General features: G+C 43.4%; 1 protein-coding gene across 14 annotated transcripts in view; it reads left to right on the forward strand.

Moving 5' to 3' along the window:
- DMD (dystrophin) overlaps positions 1-18,105 on the forward strand; it is a 7,596,173-nt gene that overhangs the window by 2,938,874 nt on the left and 4,639,194 nt on the right. For all 14 annotated transcript variants that reach the window (XM_085622447.1, XM_085622454.1, XM_085622449.1 and 11 more), the window contains one exon: positions 2,398-2,610. In XM_085622447.1, the coding sequence (XP_085478573.1) occupies positions 2,398-2,610 (213 nt within the window). The remainder of the gene's footprint in view (positions 1-2,397; positions 2,611-18,105) is intronic.

Genomic DNA, 18,105 nt, shown 5'->3' on the forward strand with positions numbered 1-18,105 from the left:
GTAATATGCAGTGTAACATTAGCATAACTCTATAATTGCTCCAACATAAAAATTGTTAGTTATTCTATGCCTATTCGATGCCAGGCATTTCTCCTTCACCAGGCTTCACACACTACTCCATCAAAACGAAAAACAAAATAATGGAGCATTCCTTTTAAACGGATGTCCTTGTCAATTAAAACTATCATTAGTGCCTACCTTCGGAAGGAATGGTTCGGCTATTGACCCCTGATGTAAGCTAGCCCATTGTTACGCTAACCGGAAACGCACCACTGGTCATGTTGCGTGCCGACTATGATTTATGGGTGTCAATTTTCCTTGGGTGGGAAATGAACAGTTTAGTTTTACAGTAAAGGAAAATTCCAAATGATGTATCCTCATTCTGTCTCGATTCTGAGTTTATTTTGGAGAAGTGTCCCTGTGTCCCAACACTTTTCTCCAAATGAGTGAAATGTCCCCGTTTTCTAACAGTGTCCGGGTTAAACACACAAAAGCCCTGGTTTTTCATTGGTCCGGTTGCGCACATGCTCTGTTTGCACTGCGTGTGACGCCACTGAGGTGAGCGCTGTAGCAGGAAGGGAAATCCTTTGAAGAGAGACATTTTCTCTCGGGATTTCCCTTCTCTTTATTCATGCAGTGCCACCTACGTACTTTTGCTGACTTCCAAGAGGTGCCCACTCAGGCGTGTTGCAAAGATGTTAATGAGGCCTCATGTGCACATTAGAACAAATCCTCGCACCCTGCTTGTGGCCCCACACGGGCCTTTTAACTGCTGTGACCGCCTACTAATACTGGTTTGGTACCTGGTGTAAAAACAAGTCTCTGCAGTTATGGGATCTCAAAAGTCTCTGCCAATGAAAGGGAGAAGCTGCCCTGCTGACGGCAATCTTAGTCCATCAGTCTGATCAGGGAAAACTGGGGGTGGGGAAATGGAGGGGGAAATCGACAAATGTCTAGTCAAACCTGTAAATACACTGCTCAGCCATTGTCCGTTTTTAGGAGGAAAAAAGTACGATTTAATTTACTGGAACGTGTGGGTGTTGCATTTTTGGGAATATAGTCTTTTAAACAGCAGGCCTCTACTGACTACACTAATATTCTCCTTTACTTATACTTGCTCAGCTTAATTGACCATTTTGTCAGGGATGTTTGGTGAGGTTTTCTGCAGCTCCACAAATGACTTTCTGCTAAATGTATTCCACTCAGGCTGCAATACACAACATACACACACCAGCAAAAGCACAGGCAGTGATCGGGCAAACACCTGTCTTGTAGAGAGCAGGTATAATGCACGCAGCACCAATGCAAGCGTCACACACACACACACTTGCCTGGCAGCATGTGCAGTAGCAGTGCACGTTTCTCTTATACAGTAAAGGCTCAGCACAAACAGTGGCACTGTAAGCTTCCTTCACAGATGTATGTACACCCAGGGTCCTGCTCAAGCAGCCTGTGACAGTGTGAGTTTCCTTCACAACCTACAGGTTCTGCATAGCCAGTGCCCACTCGGTCTGTGGAGGTAGCTATCATTGTAGTCCCTTTTCTATGTCTATGACAGCTATCAAATACTCCTACTTTTATGTCCTTGGTTACTGCAAATCGTAGTCCTACTTCTATGTCTATGAACTGTCCCTGTTTTTTGTTTTGAGAATCTGGTCACCCTTCCCACACTCATTTTTACCGGGTGTGGGAAGGCTATACCTGACTTTTCCGGCAGGTACTTCTTACTCGAAACATTGCATGAGGCTTTGGGTGCATCAGCCGCCACGCTTCGTTCCACACTTTTTTTTTAACAGGGTGAAGCGCACAATGCTCTCCTGTTAGGAAAAGCTTCCTGTTCCCTCGTCTACTCGCCCCAGCGCCTCCCTGCTCCATTTCGCACCCACAGGCCTTTGCAAACATTTTCCACCTGCTCGAGGCATGTGGCAAATGTATGCTGTAAAACTGTACAGAATGGCAAATTCCTCGTTTTTTTACAACCAGAAGAATCAATGCACACAGTAATTCTCCATCCCATGGGGTTTTCTTGTGATTGCATGTTACTGATGTGGAATTTCCAGATTCTAATGGTAAAATCGCATGTGATTTTACCATTGCCCCAGTTCCATGCAACTTCTTTGTATAGTATTAATGTACATTGAAATTATTTTTCTTCTTTAGAGTTTAGATTTTTGAGTCTAAAAAAAAATTGAAAGGTGTGTAAATGAGTAATGTCACAACCTATAGCGAGTCATACTATAGATTGCCTTACAATCACCCTGCATATTTGAAATGGTTAAGACTGATTTTGTTTTCATGAATTAACTGTTGTTAAATTTGTTTTAGCTTTTATCCATTTGTGTAGTAAATAGAAGGATTGTTTCTGTTTATGTGATGCAAGATCTTTCTCTACCGCAGGCCTTAAAGAGTTCCCTACAGGAGCATCAGGACGATATTAACTATCTTAGCAGTACTGTGGATGCATTGTCTGTTAAAGCACCTCCAGAGGTCAGGCATAAATATCAATCAGAAATGGAGGATGTCCTTGGGCGCTGGAAGAAATTGTCATCTGTACTGGTGGACCACTGCCAAAGACTCGAGGACCTGATGGGAAAACTCAAGCAGTTCCAGGTGAGGTTGGCTCTCATAAACTGCAAAGTGTCACCAGACTTGCAGTTTTTGGAAACTTAAATTTACAATATTGTTTTCCTCAAATAAAACATCCATTTATTTGTCATGTTACAAGCAGGGAAAGCAAGATCAAATAAGAATGCTTTCTGTTATTTGGTATTTTATTGGAGAAGGCTTCTGTGCTTGGTCAATAAACTATATATTTTTATATTTCCCAAAAGAAAATAAATGTGCTTGCTACAGTATAGAGGCACGTTTGTTTTTGTTCTTCCGTATGTGCTTGTTACACTGTCCTCTCTACACGAGTGGGCTGTGAGGTATCTGTTAATTTGAGAACAAATCTGCACCACATTAATGGAGCAAAGCATCAGTATGATTAAGCCTTCTACCTCTAAATGGATGTTTAAATTTAATACATCGTTTGATTTTGTGATGAAATATCTGTCAGCTGTTTTCCTTCAGTGCCTGTTGATATATACGTTCACAGCAATGTTTGGTTTAGTAACTGCATGTTCATTCTAGTCTTGTAATTTACACCGTAGCTGGGTGTGACATGAATACATGAAAAGCCCAAATGAAAGCTGACCAATAAATTGTGGGAGCCTATATGAAACGTCCCCTTCAACTCCACATATGCAAGCTAAATCTTGAAGTAGCAACAGTGCGGTGACAGTACCTTTATCCCTGGGCAAGCAAAATTTATGAAGTTCGCCAACGAAGATTTATTAGATTCTCCTACCCAGATGAGACCTTGCAAATGCAAGGGACTAGATATTGGCTGCTTCCCCTACACCTCTTAATTTCTGACTTTATACCAATGCTGAATGCTTCAACATATGGTTCACTCACTAGTGCAATGTTGTTGTCCTGCCCAAATCATAAAATTAGTGAGATAAATAAGAGATCGGACAAGTCTGTTGGTATTTTAAAGTAGCATGTACATTGATTTTATTTCATGCATAACATAGGAAATCCTCCCATTTTCTCCTACATACAATGTGAGATTAAAGCAGAACTTCACAAATAGTATTGCACTGAGAATTCACAATGTACCTATTTTACATTCTTGTGTGTGGGCAGGCACAGGAAGGCACCAAATATGTGCATGGCAAAGGATTAAATACCTGAATACAACAGCATGATACATATAAATAACATATTTACAAAACCAGAGACCAGTTAACTGCTTCGTACATCATCCTTTATCGGGGCACCCAATACCCAAGCTGGGCACACTTCATGAAAATATAAAATCATGGGTAACCCAGGATTAGAGCTAGAAGTTCTGAACTAGAAGCAGGTCTGGCCTCCTTCTAACCAACCCATACTCACCTGAAATAACGTAAATCTCCCGGCAATTCTGAGGCAGGGCCGGACTGGCCGTAGCGGGCATCAGGCAATCCCTCGGTTGGGGCCCCTGGGGGCCGTTTTTGTTGCGTTTTGTAGCAGGGCCGTTTTTGCAGCTTAGCTGTAACAAAATCGGCAGAAAACCGGCCCTGTCAAAGAGCTCGGCGGCACCCCCAACGCCTCCGGGGGGGCGAGCACTTTTTCCAGTGCTGGTTTCGGTTCCCACTCCGGCCCTGGCTAGAAGGCCTGGACCATCAGCAGGTCATCTGTTCCACTAACCAGCCCAATAGCCACATGAAACTCTCATGAAGAGAGTTGAGGCATTTGGCTCTAAATTATTGAATTTTCCCTTTTTGCCACTCATTACTCCACAGGGTGAGGAGGTCACTCGGTGACCATGCCCTACCCTAAACCCAACAATTTAATTTTCACTGAAACAAGCCCCCTGAACTATCTGATTGGGAAGGTCATGCTCTCCATGATATCGTCTGATTGTGCAGAAACTGACCATATCAATCCGCTTCCATATTAGGCTAAGATGAAAGGCATTAGGTGATCCGACCAACTTGCATCAGGCTTTGTAGAATGAGTCATAGGTCATGCTGACTGAATGAATACCTGAGGACTAGAAAAAAATGAGGTTTTGTTTGTGACATGTTTTAGCCCCACCCAGCAGGAAAATGGGAATATCCTGGACCAGTATAGTTCCAGTGCCTAGTACCTGGTAAGAAAGAGCGGGAGAGGAAATTACAAATTTCAGTATTTACGAGAAGAATCAGCCTGGATATTGAGCATACTCAGACTAGAGGTTTTGGATAACAAATGCCATCCTCAGCTGTATCAGTAACCATTTGGGTTGTAATAGAGCATGCAGGGGAAGTGACAATAGCCAAACTTGGTGAGCTGGAAAGGCCTGCAAATATATACCTTGGCTTCTAGAATGCAGAAATGACAGAGTAGATAATCCAGCAGGGAAGCGCTTACCCTAGTTGCTTCTCACTTCTCCTGGACTGTACTGTGGGATAGAAGAATATCCCAAGTTACTGCACTGTGATCGGACCATGTTACTGGTAATATTGCTAAATTCACGAGATCGCTACTTGGAAAAGATACCCTCAAGGGTATGGCCTGCGCGATGAGTTGGCCCCACAACACGTTGCTTTAAGCCAAAACCGAACATGAAGTCTAACAAAGCCACCGTGTCAGGGTTGCTACATTTCTTTAAGTGAAAATTGAGGTCACCCAGTAAGGTAAAGTCAGTGGTAAATAAAGAAGATTCTAGTGGCTGAGAAATAGCATCACGAAAATTGGATTTTGGGCCTTGTGACCAATACCACCAGATGGGTTTTTTCAGGGCCAGTGGTGCTGGCCCATTATGCCTCCTGAAGTCCAGCTGGGGGGAGATCTGGAGTCTGTCCACCTCAAGTGCCCTGAATGACAGCTAGCAGCCTCTGGGGCTTGAGAGTGTGGGCAGCAGGTTGCTCGGGAGGTTGGTAACAGAGGGATTGCACAAGAAGCCCGATCAGCAGGAGGAAGGACACCAGGAACTGGGAAAGGAGAAGACTGGTTTGAGGAGCCAGTAAAACTAGTTCATCGCAAAGTGCATCTGTTTGAGGCCAGGAGTCCTATTGTGAATGTTCCTGATACTAGAGCTGGCCACCAGGAGTAAAATGAGCCAGAGATAGTCCAAATCAGCCGAACAGTAACGAGGTATGGTCCTTTAAAGGTTTTAACCTTTGATACCCCTGAAAGAAAGCAAATGCGAAAATGGGTGCATAGCACTTTGCCATGTTTCCTTAAAATACCCTTGGGATGAGCTAGGGCCTGAGGGCTGGCACAATTTCTTTACTAGCTATTGGGGAAAGAGCTGTGTGTGGGGCCCCACTCCCCAAAGGTTCTTTAGGCTCTGCGAGTCCCATCCCTCAGGTCCTGGCACAAATATGCATGTCCAGTAGACCTCCTCCCCTTAACATCAAGACAGGAGGTGTGTAGCACCACTGTGCTTTGAAGAAGGACCTCAGACTCCAGAAACCCACCCGTGAAGACTTGGGTGTGAGAAGGAGCTCGCTGGCTCCCATGCCGAAAGCAAATGATGTTGCCTTAGCAGAGAGCGAGCTCAGGCAGTCTGCCACATAGTCCCAAGACTTCTGGTGTCCTGTGTAACCCTGGGCGCTGTGCTACGCTCCGACCGCGGAGTGTGCGTAGCTTTGCCTACTTCGCGATCTGCGAAGTAGGCATAGGGCATGCAAGCTACGCACACCCACGGTGGAGCGAGATGCCCGCCACCCGCCTCCCTCCCGCCCGCTTTTAAAATACATTAAGTCTAATGTTAAACTTTAAAAAAACAATGTTTAAGTAAATAAAATAACTTACCTGAGCTGCGGCGTCCCGGGCCTCCCTCTTCCTTCTCTCGCGACGACGCTCGCACAAATGCGCCTGCACGGCCGCACGTGCATGTGAATTTGTTGCGACAAATGCGCATGCGCGGGCGGCCGCGCATGCGCATTTGTGAGGAAGTCGTCGCGAGAGAAGGAAGAGGGAGCCCCAGGACGCCGCAGCTCAGGTAAGTTATTTTATTTACTTAAACATTGTTTTTTTAAAGTTTAACATTAGACTTAATGTATTTTAAAAGCGGGCGGGAGGAAGGCGGGTGGCGCATAGTGGGGCTACGCGGAGTGTGCGGGTGGGCGTAGATTTGCCCCCACTCCGTAATGCTCCGCGTAGCCTCACTACGCTCACTACGCCCAGCCTTAGTCCTGAGTGAGATTGGGGCACACTAAGAATAAAAAATACAGAACCAAAAAAGGACACAAGGCTGCCTGTGTATTTAAGCCGCCAGAGCTGCTAGTAAAATATGCATGCTCCCGCTTTTCATACAATTCTTACTTTCTCAGTAAGCTGTGCCTTTGGGCAAAATAAGCATAAAAACTATGTGAGACTGAGTCCACACATACCATCATAATATGTTGATCTGGTTCCTGGCTAGCTCACAGAGCGTCATCTGGGCCACTATAGTGACAGGCCACCAGAAGAACATGACAGCCCAAATTTACCCAAGGATATCGTGAAAACAAATCTTACCCTTTCATTTGTAGCTCAGGCATGCCCAAAAACGTACACAAGAAATTCACAAGTGGCGGTTCGAATCTTTATTGCAGCAACTGGAATCTTGTGTAAAATATATGCGCTGCAATTATTAATCGAATTAAGTAAACCAGTGTCACAAGCATGACAAGAATGGTAAAAAGGCCGAATAATTCAACCATTGTACTATTACATTAGATTATATGAAAATGTATAATGGTGCTTCTACCTAGCTTTGCCTATCCTAATGTGCTAATCTGACAGAATAATCAGTACAATAACTGCACACTGACAATTTGGTCACTATTTGTGGGGTTGGCATTAATTCATCCACACCCTCCTCTACCATGAGATCTGGGTTGGCAGGCACTTTCTTGAGCCACACAATAATTTGCATGGCGCTCTCTCCTCCCCGCTGCACAGACAGCATGATTCCTTTGATCCCAACCACAGTCCACACAACTTTTTCAAAGGGCATCCAAAATTCTAACCAGTCTGTGTGTCTTTGATCAGGACCTGATACCCTTTGCAGCTGCCAGTGTCCCTGGACATTCTGACTTTACTGCTTTCATCATTTATGTTCTGCCGACGCCTGTGGCTGTCGGTTAGGTTGAAAAGGTGGGGTTCTCATCTGTATCAAGTGGACTGTTATCTTTTGACTGGTCTCTCCAGAATTATGGTGATTGGAGTGCACTGTGCTATGCTCTGAGGTATGTTCCAATAGCTAGGTAAGAAGTGTTACAGGCCAATTCTAAGTCTTCCCTTTAATCCACCACAAATCACAGCACTTTGAGTGTGTCCATAAATCTCTCCATGTCACCATTTGCCTGGAGCCACAATGGCATGATCTTCCAATGAAGAATCTCCAGCCCTTCCAGGTCCTCCTTAAATTCACCCTCCTGGAGCAGGGGTCCATTATCAGTCTTTATTACTTCTGAGAGGCAGAAGGTCTCAAATGCCTTCTCCGACAGGGGGTGAACTTTCTGTAAAGCCATCAAATTCATTAGCTCTACCACCAGGAATCAGGAGTATCCATTAACCATGACCATGTGAGCCATCCATTGGGGAAGACTCCAATACCAAGGCTTACCTTGGTTTAAGGTGTTTAACATGCCTCTTCTTTGGAGGGTGTTTGCTCCTCCTAGGGGCTATCACTAACAGACAGACATATAGCCATTTTCTTACTGTACATCACTGCCATACAAACCCTGCCAGTGAGGGACAGTAAAAAAGGAATAACACAGTGGTGATAGCTGCATAATAGTCATCATCATTTCTCATGACTGGGCGGTCCTTAAACAGTTTGTATATCTCTTGTGCTGGGGAGAGGAGCAGAAGTGATCATTTTAGAGTTCCATCATTTTCCCTGGTTGCTCTGAGGTCATTATTGAGGTGGCCGATCCACATCTTCAACTTGAGGGCTACTATGTTGATTTCAATTAACTCACTAAAACGCCACGATAGAAGCATGTGTGCTTGCTCTGCCCATGAGGTGTGCTTCTGGTGCCTGTGCCTCTCCAGCTGTTCTCTGTGCATCATCTGCCTATCTCTCCCTGGGTTTGAGCAAAGTGTTGTACATGCCGACCCTCTTACATTTCGGGTACTCCTTCCAGGGGAATGTCTGCGTGTGGTCTCTCTTCGCTGCTTCATTTGTCTTTTGGAGCTGATGACTGGGGACAGTGGCTCATGCATGTTTGTCCTTATGCTAGCTGAGCCTCAAGTTCGCACCTTGGAATTGCAGTGATTTTTTTGATGTGATACTAAAATTTCACCTCTAGGTGACATGTGATTGCCCAATCAGACTTCTAGGATGTGCTGCTTAGCCTGGCAGTAGGGGAGGTCACTTCATGGCCTCCATGTCTCCTAGCTCACAGGAAGCCTGCCTCTAGTCTGTGTAACAGGCTGGCTGACTTGCCCATGGCAAGCCATGCTGCATCTTTGAAGTGGGGTATTTCTCCACCTGATAAATGGTAACCCTACTAGGAGAGTGACACAGGATATATTCCTGCTATGTCGGGCTTGTGGTTGAATCCCCCACTCTTTCTCATGCGGGCTTCAGGCAGGCCACCAATATGCTGTGTGCAGGGTCAGACATCAGCCAGGAGTTTGGTTCGCACCACCAATGTGAACCAGTATGGTGTGGCCTACCCAAACTGCATGTGGGAGATAACAGACACACTCTTAAAACAGAGACACTATTTGGGAAGTGGTCACAAGTGGGCAAAGCTCCCCTATTTATGACCTCAGCCATTCACAATGGGAGGGGTTTGTGCTGCGGTCATCTGTACCTTTTAGAGCCCGGAATGCACAGTACAGGCACAATATTTACCAACCTTGAAAAGACGAAGAACACATTGTAACTAAATTATCCATCTAATTCTTGGAATCTGTAGAAATTGAATCCTACTCACCTAATGTGTCTAACTCAGCCACTGACGTTAAACGACTGTACCAAATATCTCCGCTAAGTACAGATAGTGGAATTACCGACAACAGTTATCACATATGCCTGTTTCATGATGTCCTGTTTTTCATGAACTTTTCTTGGTTCAGCCCCACTAAGTGCTTCTGTGCCCTCTTTGGAGTTGACGCTACTGTTGCTGAATCCTGTTCAGATCCACCTTGGTCTTGTGAGCCCATCTTTCTGGAAACATGTTGCCTCCACCTTGGTGATTTGCTTCTCTGATTATGGACCACACAAACAAAAGAGAGAGACTAGTCATGTATAATTTTCGCTCGTAGTTGTGCCATAATATCATTTTAAAAACGGTTTACAATGATTACAATTCGGATTGAAAGTCTCATCTACAACATTCACTGTTCTGGTAAAGAGTATTAAGCCTGCCTTGTCTGGTTTCGATTTCATGGCAAAAAATGCCAAACAAGAACAGCAAATAAAGAAAAAAGTCCTGATGAAAAGGTCACTTACCCCGTACCATTTCTTCCTAAAGGGGTCATCTTTTCTGCAATCCCTTCCCCTGCTGAGTGCAAGGTATTAAAAGATGTGTGTTTGCATCTCTATCAAAGTATTGACTCACATAGCATAGTGGTTACGGTTGATTCTCAGTGTGAGGGCAAAATCTTTTCTAATAATACAAAAAGCTTTAAAATATTAACAAGGTATAAGAATTTAGAAATCAGCCGGACATGCTAGGTCTGTAGAGGATTTCTTCAGACATGGATTTACAACTGCATGCTTCTACGGTTCTTGAATTATATCTGAAACAATGGAGCAATAACAGCAATACTTGTTCTATAGTTTCTGCTAATTTTTTGAATTACTTAGGTACACATACGATGCTTTCAGGGCCGGTGCAGAAGCTGTTTGAACGCATATCTAAACAGACAGGGCATCATTTTACTGGCATCTAACTTGACGCACTGCTAGCAGTCTATGATAGACTAATGCTATGATTTAATATGCAAAACCCTTGTTTACTACAATTCAAAGAAAACAGTTCTGATTTTCACCTGACTAGTACTAAACATGATTGCTCCATGAGGAGTCTTTCTAGCTATTTTCTCTTGGGCAGTGAAATATGTCCCTCCTGTCTGATCAGAACCAGTAGCTTTTTCCAAAGTGCTACACACATCTTGCTCCCTGTCACCCCTCAACTCATTGTGGGAATTCTGCCTGCTGCCATGCACGCTGGGAACCTGAAGGGCAGGGCCTTCGCATCCTAACGTGCTGAGATGCTGAAGTGGCAAGTGCCCCACCATTGGGATAAATAGTCCTGCTCTTCACATCACTCACTACATCACCTGGATGTTCAGGGTCTTCTCCCTGGTCTGAAGATTGGGTGGCCTCAGGTACAGCTGTAGATGCAGGATCCTTAACTTCTCTCTAACTTCATAGGGACGACAGACCGCTGGGGGATATCCTGGGATGGAGATCGGGCCCTTTGTTTTTTTTCAAGCTGTATAGATATATATATCTATATTCACTGAAAAAAACATAGGTTTCAGGCATGTTATAGTTAGAAATTAGCATTTAAAAAACTTTAGAAATTTTCTGAAAAAACCACAGGATTCAGGGGCATTATAGTTAGTTGGACATTTCACTCGTACAAAACCAGTGAAATTCCCCCGTTATAGTTAGTTCAACTAACTATAACTCGCGCGCCTGCAATGCACTGCTGATGACGTCACATATTACATCACTCATGACATGATCAGTGACATCACTCATGACATCACTCATGACATCTCAAATGACATCACTGATGACATCATCCTTGTGATAGAGTGGCAGACCTTCTCTCACCCTAATATAACCATCGATACACACACTCAAAAATAGAAACTAACATTTTCAAAACAATGGACACCCCAATACCAGTTACAACACACCTATTCAGTAATTCCAAGATCTACACACACATCCACTCATTCAGCAACAGTCCTATACAGTCACTTATACATGTACTTACTCATCATATGTACTCAAAAACCTATACATCCTGTTACACACCACCACTCATCCATAGAGTTACTCACACACATAGTCACACCTGCAAATAAAGTATCAAACATACATTTACTTGCATATACAGTTATACACACACCACCACACTTTTACCTCTACAGAAACTTACACATACTTACTCTCTTAAACAATCACTTATAGAAACACATATTTATTTATACAGAAACACTTCCAATCTCTCACTCTCACATATTCTCACTTATATACACCACAACTCACATATACTAGTTTAAAACATATGTAGTTACTCATAAAGACACTATTGAGACAGTCATTCACTCACTAGCACACCCATACACACACTCATCCACCCATACAGTCCTGCACACATGCTGTCTTCAACACATACAAACAGTGAGTCACTCATTCATGCATCTATGCGCCAAGTAATAACCCCCACCGAACCATACAGACCCTCAGACACTCATACTGATACTCAAAAAAACAACTAATAACCTATATAGACACTCATGTAGATACTCACCAACCCATGCAGCCATTTATACAAAACGTGAGAGACTGATACAGATATGTATATATTTAAACATTACTTGCTAACCCATGTATTCACTAAGATACACTTAATCAGTCAGTTATACAATTTTACAAAAACAAATCATCCATTTAGACCCTTATATACCCATTTATTTTTCCATCGACCTTGAGATATACATATATAAAACATATTTAATTTTCAGAAAAACACACATTCACTGGATGAGGTCATCAGTGATGTCATGAGTGATGTCACTGACCATGTCATGAGTGATGTAATATGTGACGTCATCAGAAGTGCATTGCGGGCGCACAAGCTATAGTTAGCTGAACTAACTATAACGAGGGAATTTCACTGGTTTTGTACGAGTGAAATGTCCAAGTAATTGTAACGCCCCTGAAACCTATGGTTTTTTCAGTGAATTTCTAAGATTTTTTAAATGCAAATTTCTAACTATAACGTGCCTGAAACCTATGGTTTTTTCAGTGATTTTCAAAGGTTTTTTAAATGCTAATTCCTAACTATAACGTTCCTGAAACCTAAGGTTTTTTAAGTGAATTTCAAATGTTTTTTAAATGCTATTTTCTAACTATGCCTACAGAGGTAGGACATGTGAAGAAAGAAGAAAAAACGCACAGAAAGAAGCAAAAGAAATGCAGAAAGAAGCAACAGAAGTCCTCAAAGACGAAGAAAAGTGCAGGAAGAAGCAAGACATATGCAGAAAGAGTCAACAGAGGAGCAGAAAAAGGCCTTCTTACAAAATTATCCTGTGCCCACAACTTTTTCAGACGGGTACTGATGATAACTGACTTTGACTAACCAGACCTAGAGCCAGTGGTATGCTAAAAGACACTTAGAATACAGTGAAAACACCTACATACACTAGGGAACACTGCATTGGGGTACCCCTGTGATTAGTATGACCTCCTCTGTAAGCCCCTAGTATATAATAGGGCAGGGGGATTAAAACTACCTCTTAAAACGCGCCACGGGGTGCGTTTGCACACTGGTGAAGGGAGGGGGGGGCCTGAGATGACATGTGTGCAAACACGCCCTGTGCGCATTTTAAGTTGGGGATACATCCCCTTGAATCCTGACGGTCCCTGGGGGCCAACTAACTCATCAGGTATGTCCAGTAAGTGCCACAGAGTTGCATTGCAGAGAGGTGTAAAATGGGGAATGGCCTCGGACCACCTCTCTGCAACGTAGCTCTGTGGTGCTTACTGGAGGTACATGGTGGGCTAGTTGGACCCAGGGACTCTCAGGATTAAAGGGGACTTAACTCCCCAACTTAAAACGTGCCACAGGGCGTATTTGCACACGTCACCTCAGGCCCCGTCCCCTCCCTTCACCACTGTGTAAACACACCCGGTGGCCATTTTAATTTGGGAGATTAAGTCCCCTTGAATCCTGAGGGTCCCTAGGGTCCAACTAGCCCACTAGGTACCTCCAGTAAGCGCCACAGAGCTGCGTCGCAGAGAGGTGTAAAAAGGGGTACGGCCTAGACCACCTCTCTGCAACGCATCGCAGTGGTGCTTACTGGAAGCACCTGGTGCACTAGTTTGCCCCTAGGGGCCCACAGGATTGATGGGTAATTATTTCCCCAACTTAAAACGCGCCACAGGACGTGTTTGCACACGTCACCTCAGGCCCCGTCCCCTCCCTTCACCACTGTGTAAACACGCTCTGTGGCCGTTTTAATTTGGGAGATTAAGTACCCTTGAATCGTGAGGGTCCCCAGGGTCCAACTAGCCCACTAGGTACCTCCAGTAAGTGCCACAGAGCTGCGTTGCAGAGAGGTGTAAAAAAGGGTACCAACACCAATAAAGAAAGGGGACCCCTAATAAACTGATATAGGTAGAGAGTCAGGGGAAAATCAAATTGAACACAAAATCCATACTCTACCCTTTATACTTAAACATGTACAATGTATCATATGCTTAAATCCAAGCTAAAGACACTCTGGCTGGATCAAAGGCAAAAAAATATATATACACATATATAGACACGTATTCGGAATTAAGAAAAGATCAGGGGGAATAATATCAAATTTTTTTCTTTTTTATTGTTATTATTAAATTCTTTCCGACATAATAGAAATATACAGATCACATTTTTATATATGTAGTAAATTCAGAGAAGCAGTTCCAAAAGAAAAAAACAGTTCAAATCAATAAAGTTGATGTACAGCAAAAAATAGGTGAATCACAAAATACAACTATAATGCAAAAATGAAGAAGACAGCGACAGGTTCCCAATCAGGAAAAGGCTAATCAATACATGCACTCATTTGTATCCAAAACACATTCATACAACATCACACGACCACACTATGCATCATGGTACGGACCGACAATACATATGGGCCCCACCGACCAGGGACTCAGAGAGAACCCTTGTGAATGTTCAAATAGATATATAGTGATGGTGTCCAGGGTTTCTGAAGGACACAATTTCAAAGTTCAATCGAGTAGAAGGGAGAATGGGGCCCTGTTCAAAGCGCCGACACGCGTTTCGGTGAAACAACTCCTAATAGGGAGTAACACCTTCTTCAGGACGCAACAGACAGCATGAATGAGAAAGGGACCTGTCATAAGATAAGAAAGATAAAATATGTATATATGTGCATATATATATAGAAGAAGACATATTATATATATTGTCCATACAGAGTGTCACAAGCATAGCCAATTTAGATAAAACTTTCAATTTTTATTTACAAGCACTAGAAGCCAGAGTTAGGACTGAGGAGAAAAGGAGATATACACCAGAAAACAACTTAACAACATACAAAGACCATATTTGTGATCACGAAATGACAATATCGCCCTCTCCACAAGCAACGACATCTTAGAGAAGCGCTTACCTGTGTTGATATAGAAGGACTGTTCGGGGCATGTGCTTCTGAAATGAAGCTCCACGGAGAGCAAGAATATAGCTCTAATCAAAATCAAGGGATAGAAGATCTATATGAATACAAATCAAAAAAGGAAAAAAATAAACAACCAAAGGCATTAAAAGAAGACAAATGTCCAATTTAACGCTGCTAAGGAAAGGCCCTACAGCTACATAGAGAATAAAAAATTACCTAAATATCACGAGGAGTCAAATCATCAGAGCTTCTTAGCAGGGAAACCTTTAAAAAAGGTTCAATCTTTTTGAGAAAAAATGTTTCAGCGGACTCGACTCTAGTGCGGAAAGAACGGACAAGAAATGAAGCAGCCGTTACAAAGTATCCAAAGGCATAGCACCATAGTTCGCGAGTTCGCGTCTGGGTGCAACATATGTAACAGTCAAATCCAAGAAATAACAAAGAATGTATAAGTGGCTCACCTGATATCGAGGCAAACCGCAATATACAGCAGAAATGTCAGCTTAAGGGTTTAATTCGGATCAGGTCAGCGATAGAGATTACATACGCTAGAAAAAGGAATAACAAAAAAATACAATGTAACATAACACCAGAGCAGTTTAAAAAAGGAAGATTCTACGCGCCCCGCGGTAACGGAAGGCATGCTATCAAAAGAAGGCTATATTCAAAGATTTTTAAGATAGCAATGAGCGCCAAAAATAGAGAAGATACAAGAGGCTGCACGAGGATATGGGAGACATCGTACCTTGAAGGATAGAAACAGCGTCGAGAATGGTCGACCGCGTCTTGACAGAAATAGTCATAGGAAGTGACGGCATGATCCGGAAAGGGGAATCAAGCCGTAATCAATTAAAGGGGCCAAGACACAAATGGAAGAAAAAAGAGAAAAGCCCGATAGCAAGAGAAAACGGACAAAATTCAAAAATCACAGAATGACGAAAAAGGAAAAAGGAAATGACTGTTAAACAGAAACATTTCTACTACAACAACAGATGAAAAGAATAAAATAAAAACAAAAACAAAACCTTTATCCAAAGGAATTATGTTTACAATGAACACTGAAATACAGCGAAACAAGGTCAAACAGAGCCATAATACATGAACAATAGATAAATAAATAAAAGTCTTGGCACAAGATGGATATACAAACATAATACGACTAGAAGTGGCCAGTCATAAGCAATATACTACTAGCAACCAAATTGTTGAGGCATAACGTAACACCGACTAAGGCTCACAGTATAGGGGGATCCTACAAAATCGCATTTTCCCAAGGAACGGATTCATTTAAACCTTTGTCCTTGGTGTTAAGGACAAAAATCCAAAAAACTTCACGTTTTTTGCGTATATTGTCAGGATCAGAACCCTTCTGGAGTCGAATCTTTTCAAGAATTGTCCAACGTAGCTCATCCTCTTTGTGATTTTTTTCAATCCAATGACCCACAAGGGGTGCTACATGTTTAGACCGTCTAATATTGGACTTATGCTCTCCAATCCGAACTCTAATCTCTCTCGAGGTTTCACCTACATAGGTGAATAGACAGGGACATTGTATAGCATAATTACAGTTAGAAGTCCTACAATTAGTCATCTCTCTCAGTTCGGCAGTAAAACCATTGATGCAGATAGAACCACCAACAATGGCATTGGCACATGCATGGCACGTGCCACATTTATGATTTCCTCTGATAGGAGAGGAGCCTTCGATTGATTTTTGTAACCAGCTTTTCTGATCCGAATTTTTTACTTTTACCAACAGGTCCCTAAGGTTTTTATTCCTGCGGAACGCAAAGACTGGTTTGGGCAAAAAAGATGCTTGTTCGCCTAAATTCAACAAATGCCACTCTGAATTGATGATTTGGCTGATCTTGTTATTAAATACGAATGCTTGGTGACACAAACTAGTTTGTCTGTTTGCTCCTGGGGCCTTGGTTGGAACATAGAATCGCCCTTTTAAGCGCGTCCCTCACCATCCTGGGTGGGTATCCCCTGTTGATAAATTTCAACTTCATAGTCTCAGCATTGCGGAGATAGTCCTTAATAGAAGTACAATTTCTACGCAATCGTAGAAATTGGCTGAAAGGAATCCCATCTTTCTGGCTTCTAGGATGGAAGCTCTCAAAATGGAGCAGCGTGTTTCTAGCGGTGGGTTTCGTATACAGGGACACCATAAGCTTAGAGTCATGATGTTCCACCCAAACATCGAGAAACTGAAGTTTGACGATACTAAAATGGCCAGTAAATCTGATGTTGCTATCAGCCGCATTCAGCCATTCAATGTAATCATTCAAAGTTGTTTGGTCGCCAGTCCAGATGAAGAAAACATCATCAATATAGCGCGACCAGTGTCGGACATTCTCAAAGAAAGGCGCAACCTCACTGAAGACATTGTGTTTTTCATAATCGCCCATATATATACGCAGGCAATGCTCGGTGCACAGGCCGCCCCCATGCTAACTCCTTGCACTTGTTGATAAAGTTGTCCATCAAATTCGAAAAAGTTTTCTTCTAGGACAATCTCAAGACATTGGATCAAAAATCTACCATTAGATAGAGATTGATCAGAATCAATGATGTTGCTTACTACCCACCAGGTACCTCCATTAAGTGTCACAGAGCTGTGTTGCAGAGAGGTGTAAAAAGGGGCGTGGCCTCTGAACACCTCTCTGCAACGCAGCTCCCTGGCGCATACTGGAGGTTCCTGGTGGGCTAGTTGGCCCCCAGGGACCCCCAGTATTCAAGGGGAATTAGTTCCCCATCTGCAAACATGCCGGGGGCGCATTTGCAGAGTGCTGCAGGGAGGGGGCGGGGCCTCTGGCATGATGCAGGTCTTTTTTTAAATTTTATTTTTTTAAGAAAGGGGGCTGTGTGGCCCCCCTTCTTTTCCTGTTTTACTGGCCCTGGGGACCCCATCCCCCAGGGCCTGACCCCAATTTTTTTTTGCGGGAGCCGCCATTGCTTTTCGCATGGGGAGCTGCTAAGATGCAGCTCCCCATGTGGAAAAGCAATCGGCTTTGGTTTTTGGAAGAGAGAGCAGGTTTCCTGTGCTCTCCTACAAAAGGCAAAGCAGTTTGCTATGGCAGGGCGGGAGCCGCGAGGCTCCCACCCTGCCATAGCAAACAGCAGTGTCCTGGGGGTGGGCACCCCGGGACACTGCAGGAGCCGGCCCTGGGGGGTGGAGGTCCCCAGTGCCATCACAGGCTCCAGGAG

This window comes from Triturus cristatus, chromosome 8 (genome assembly GCF_964204655.1).
Source record: "Triturus cristatus chromosome 8, aTriCri1.1, whole genome shotgun sequence".
Lineage (NCBI taxonomy): Eukaryota > Metazoa > Chordata > Amphibia > Caudata > Salamandridae > Triturus > Triturus cristatus.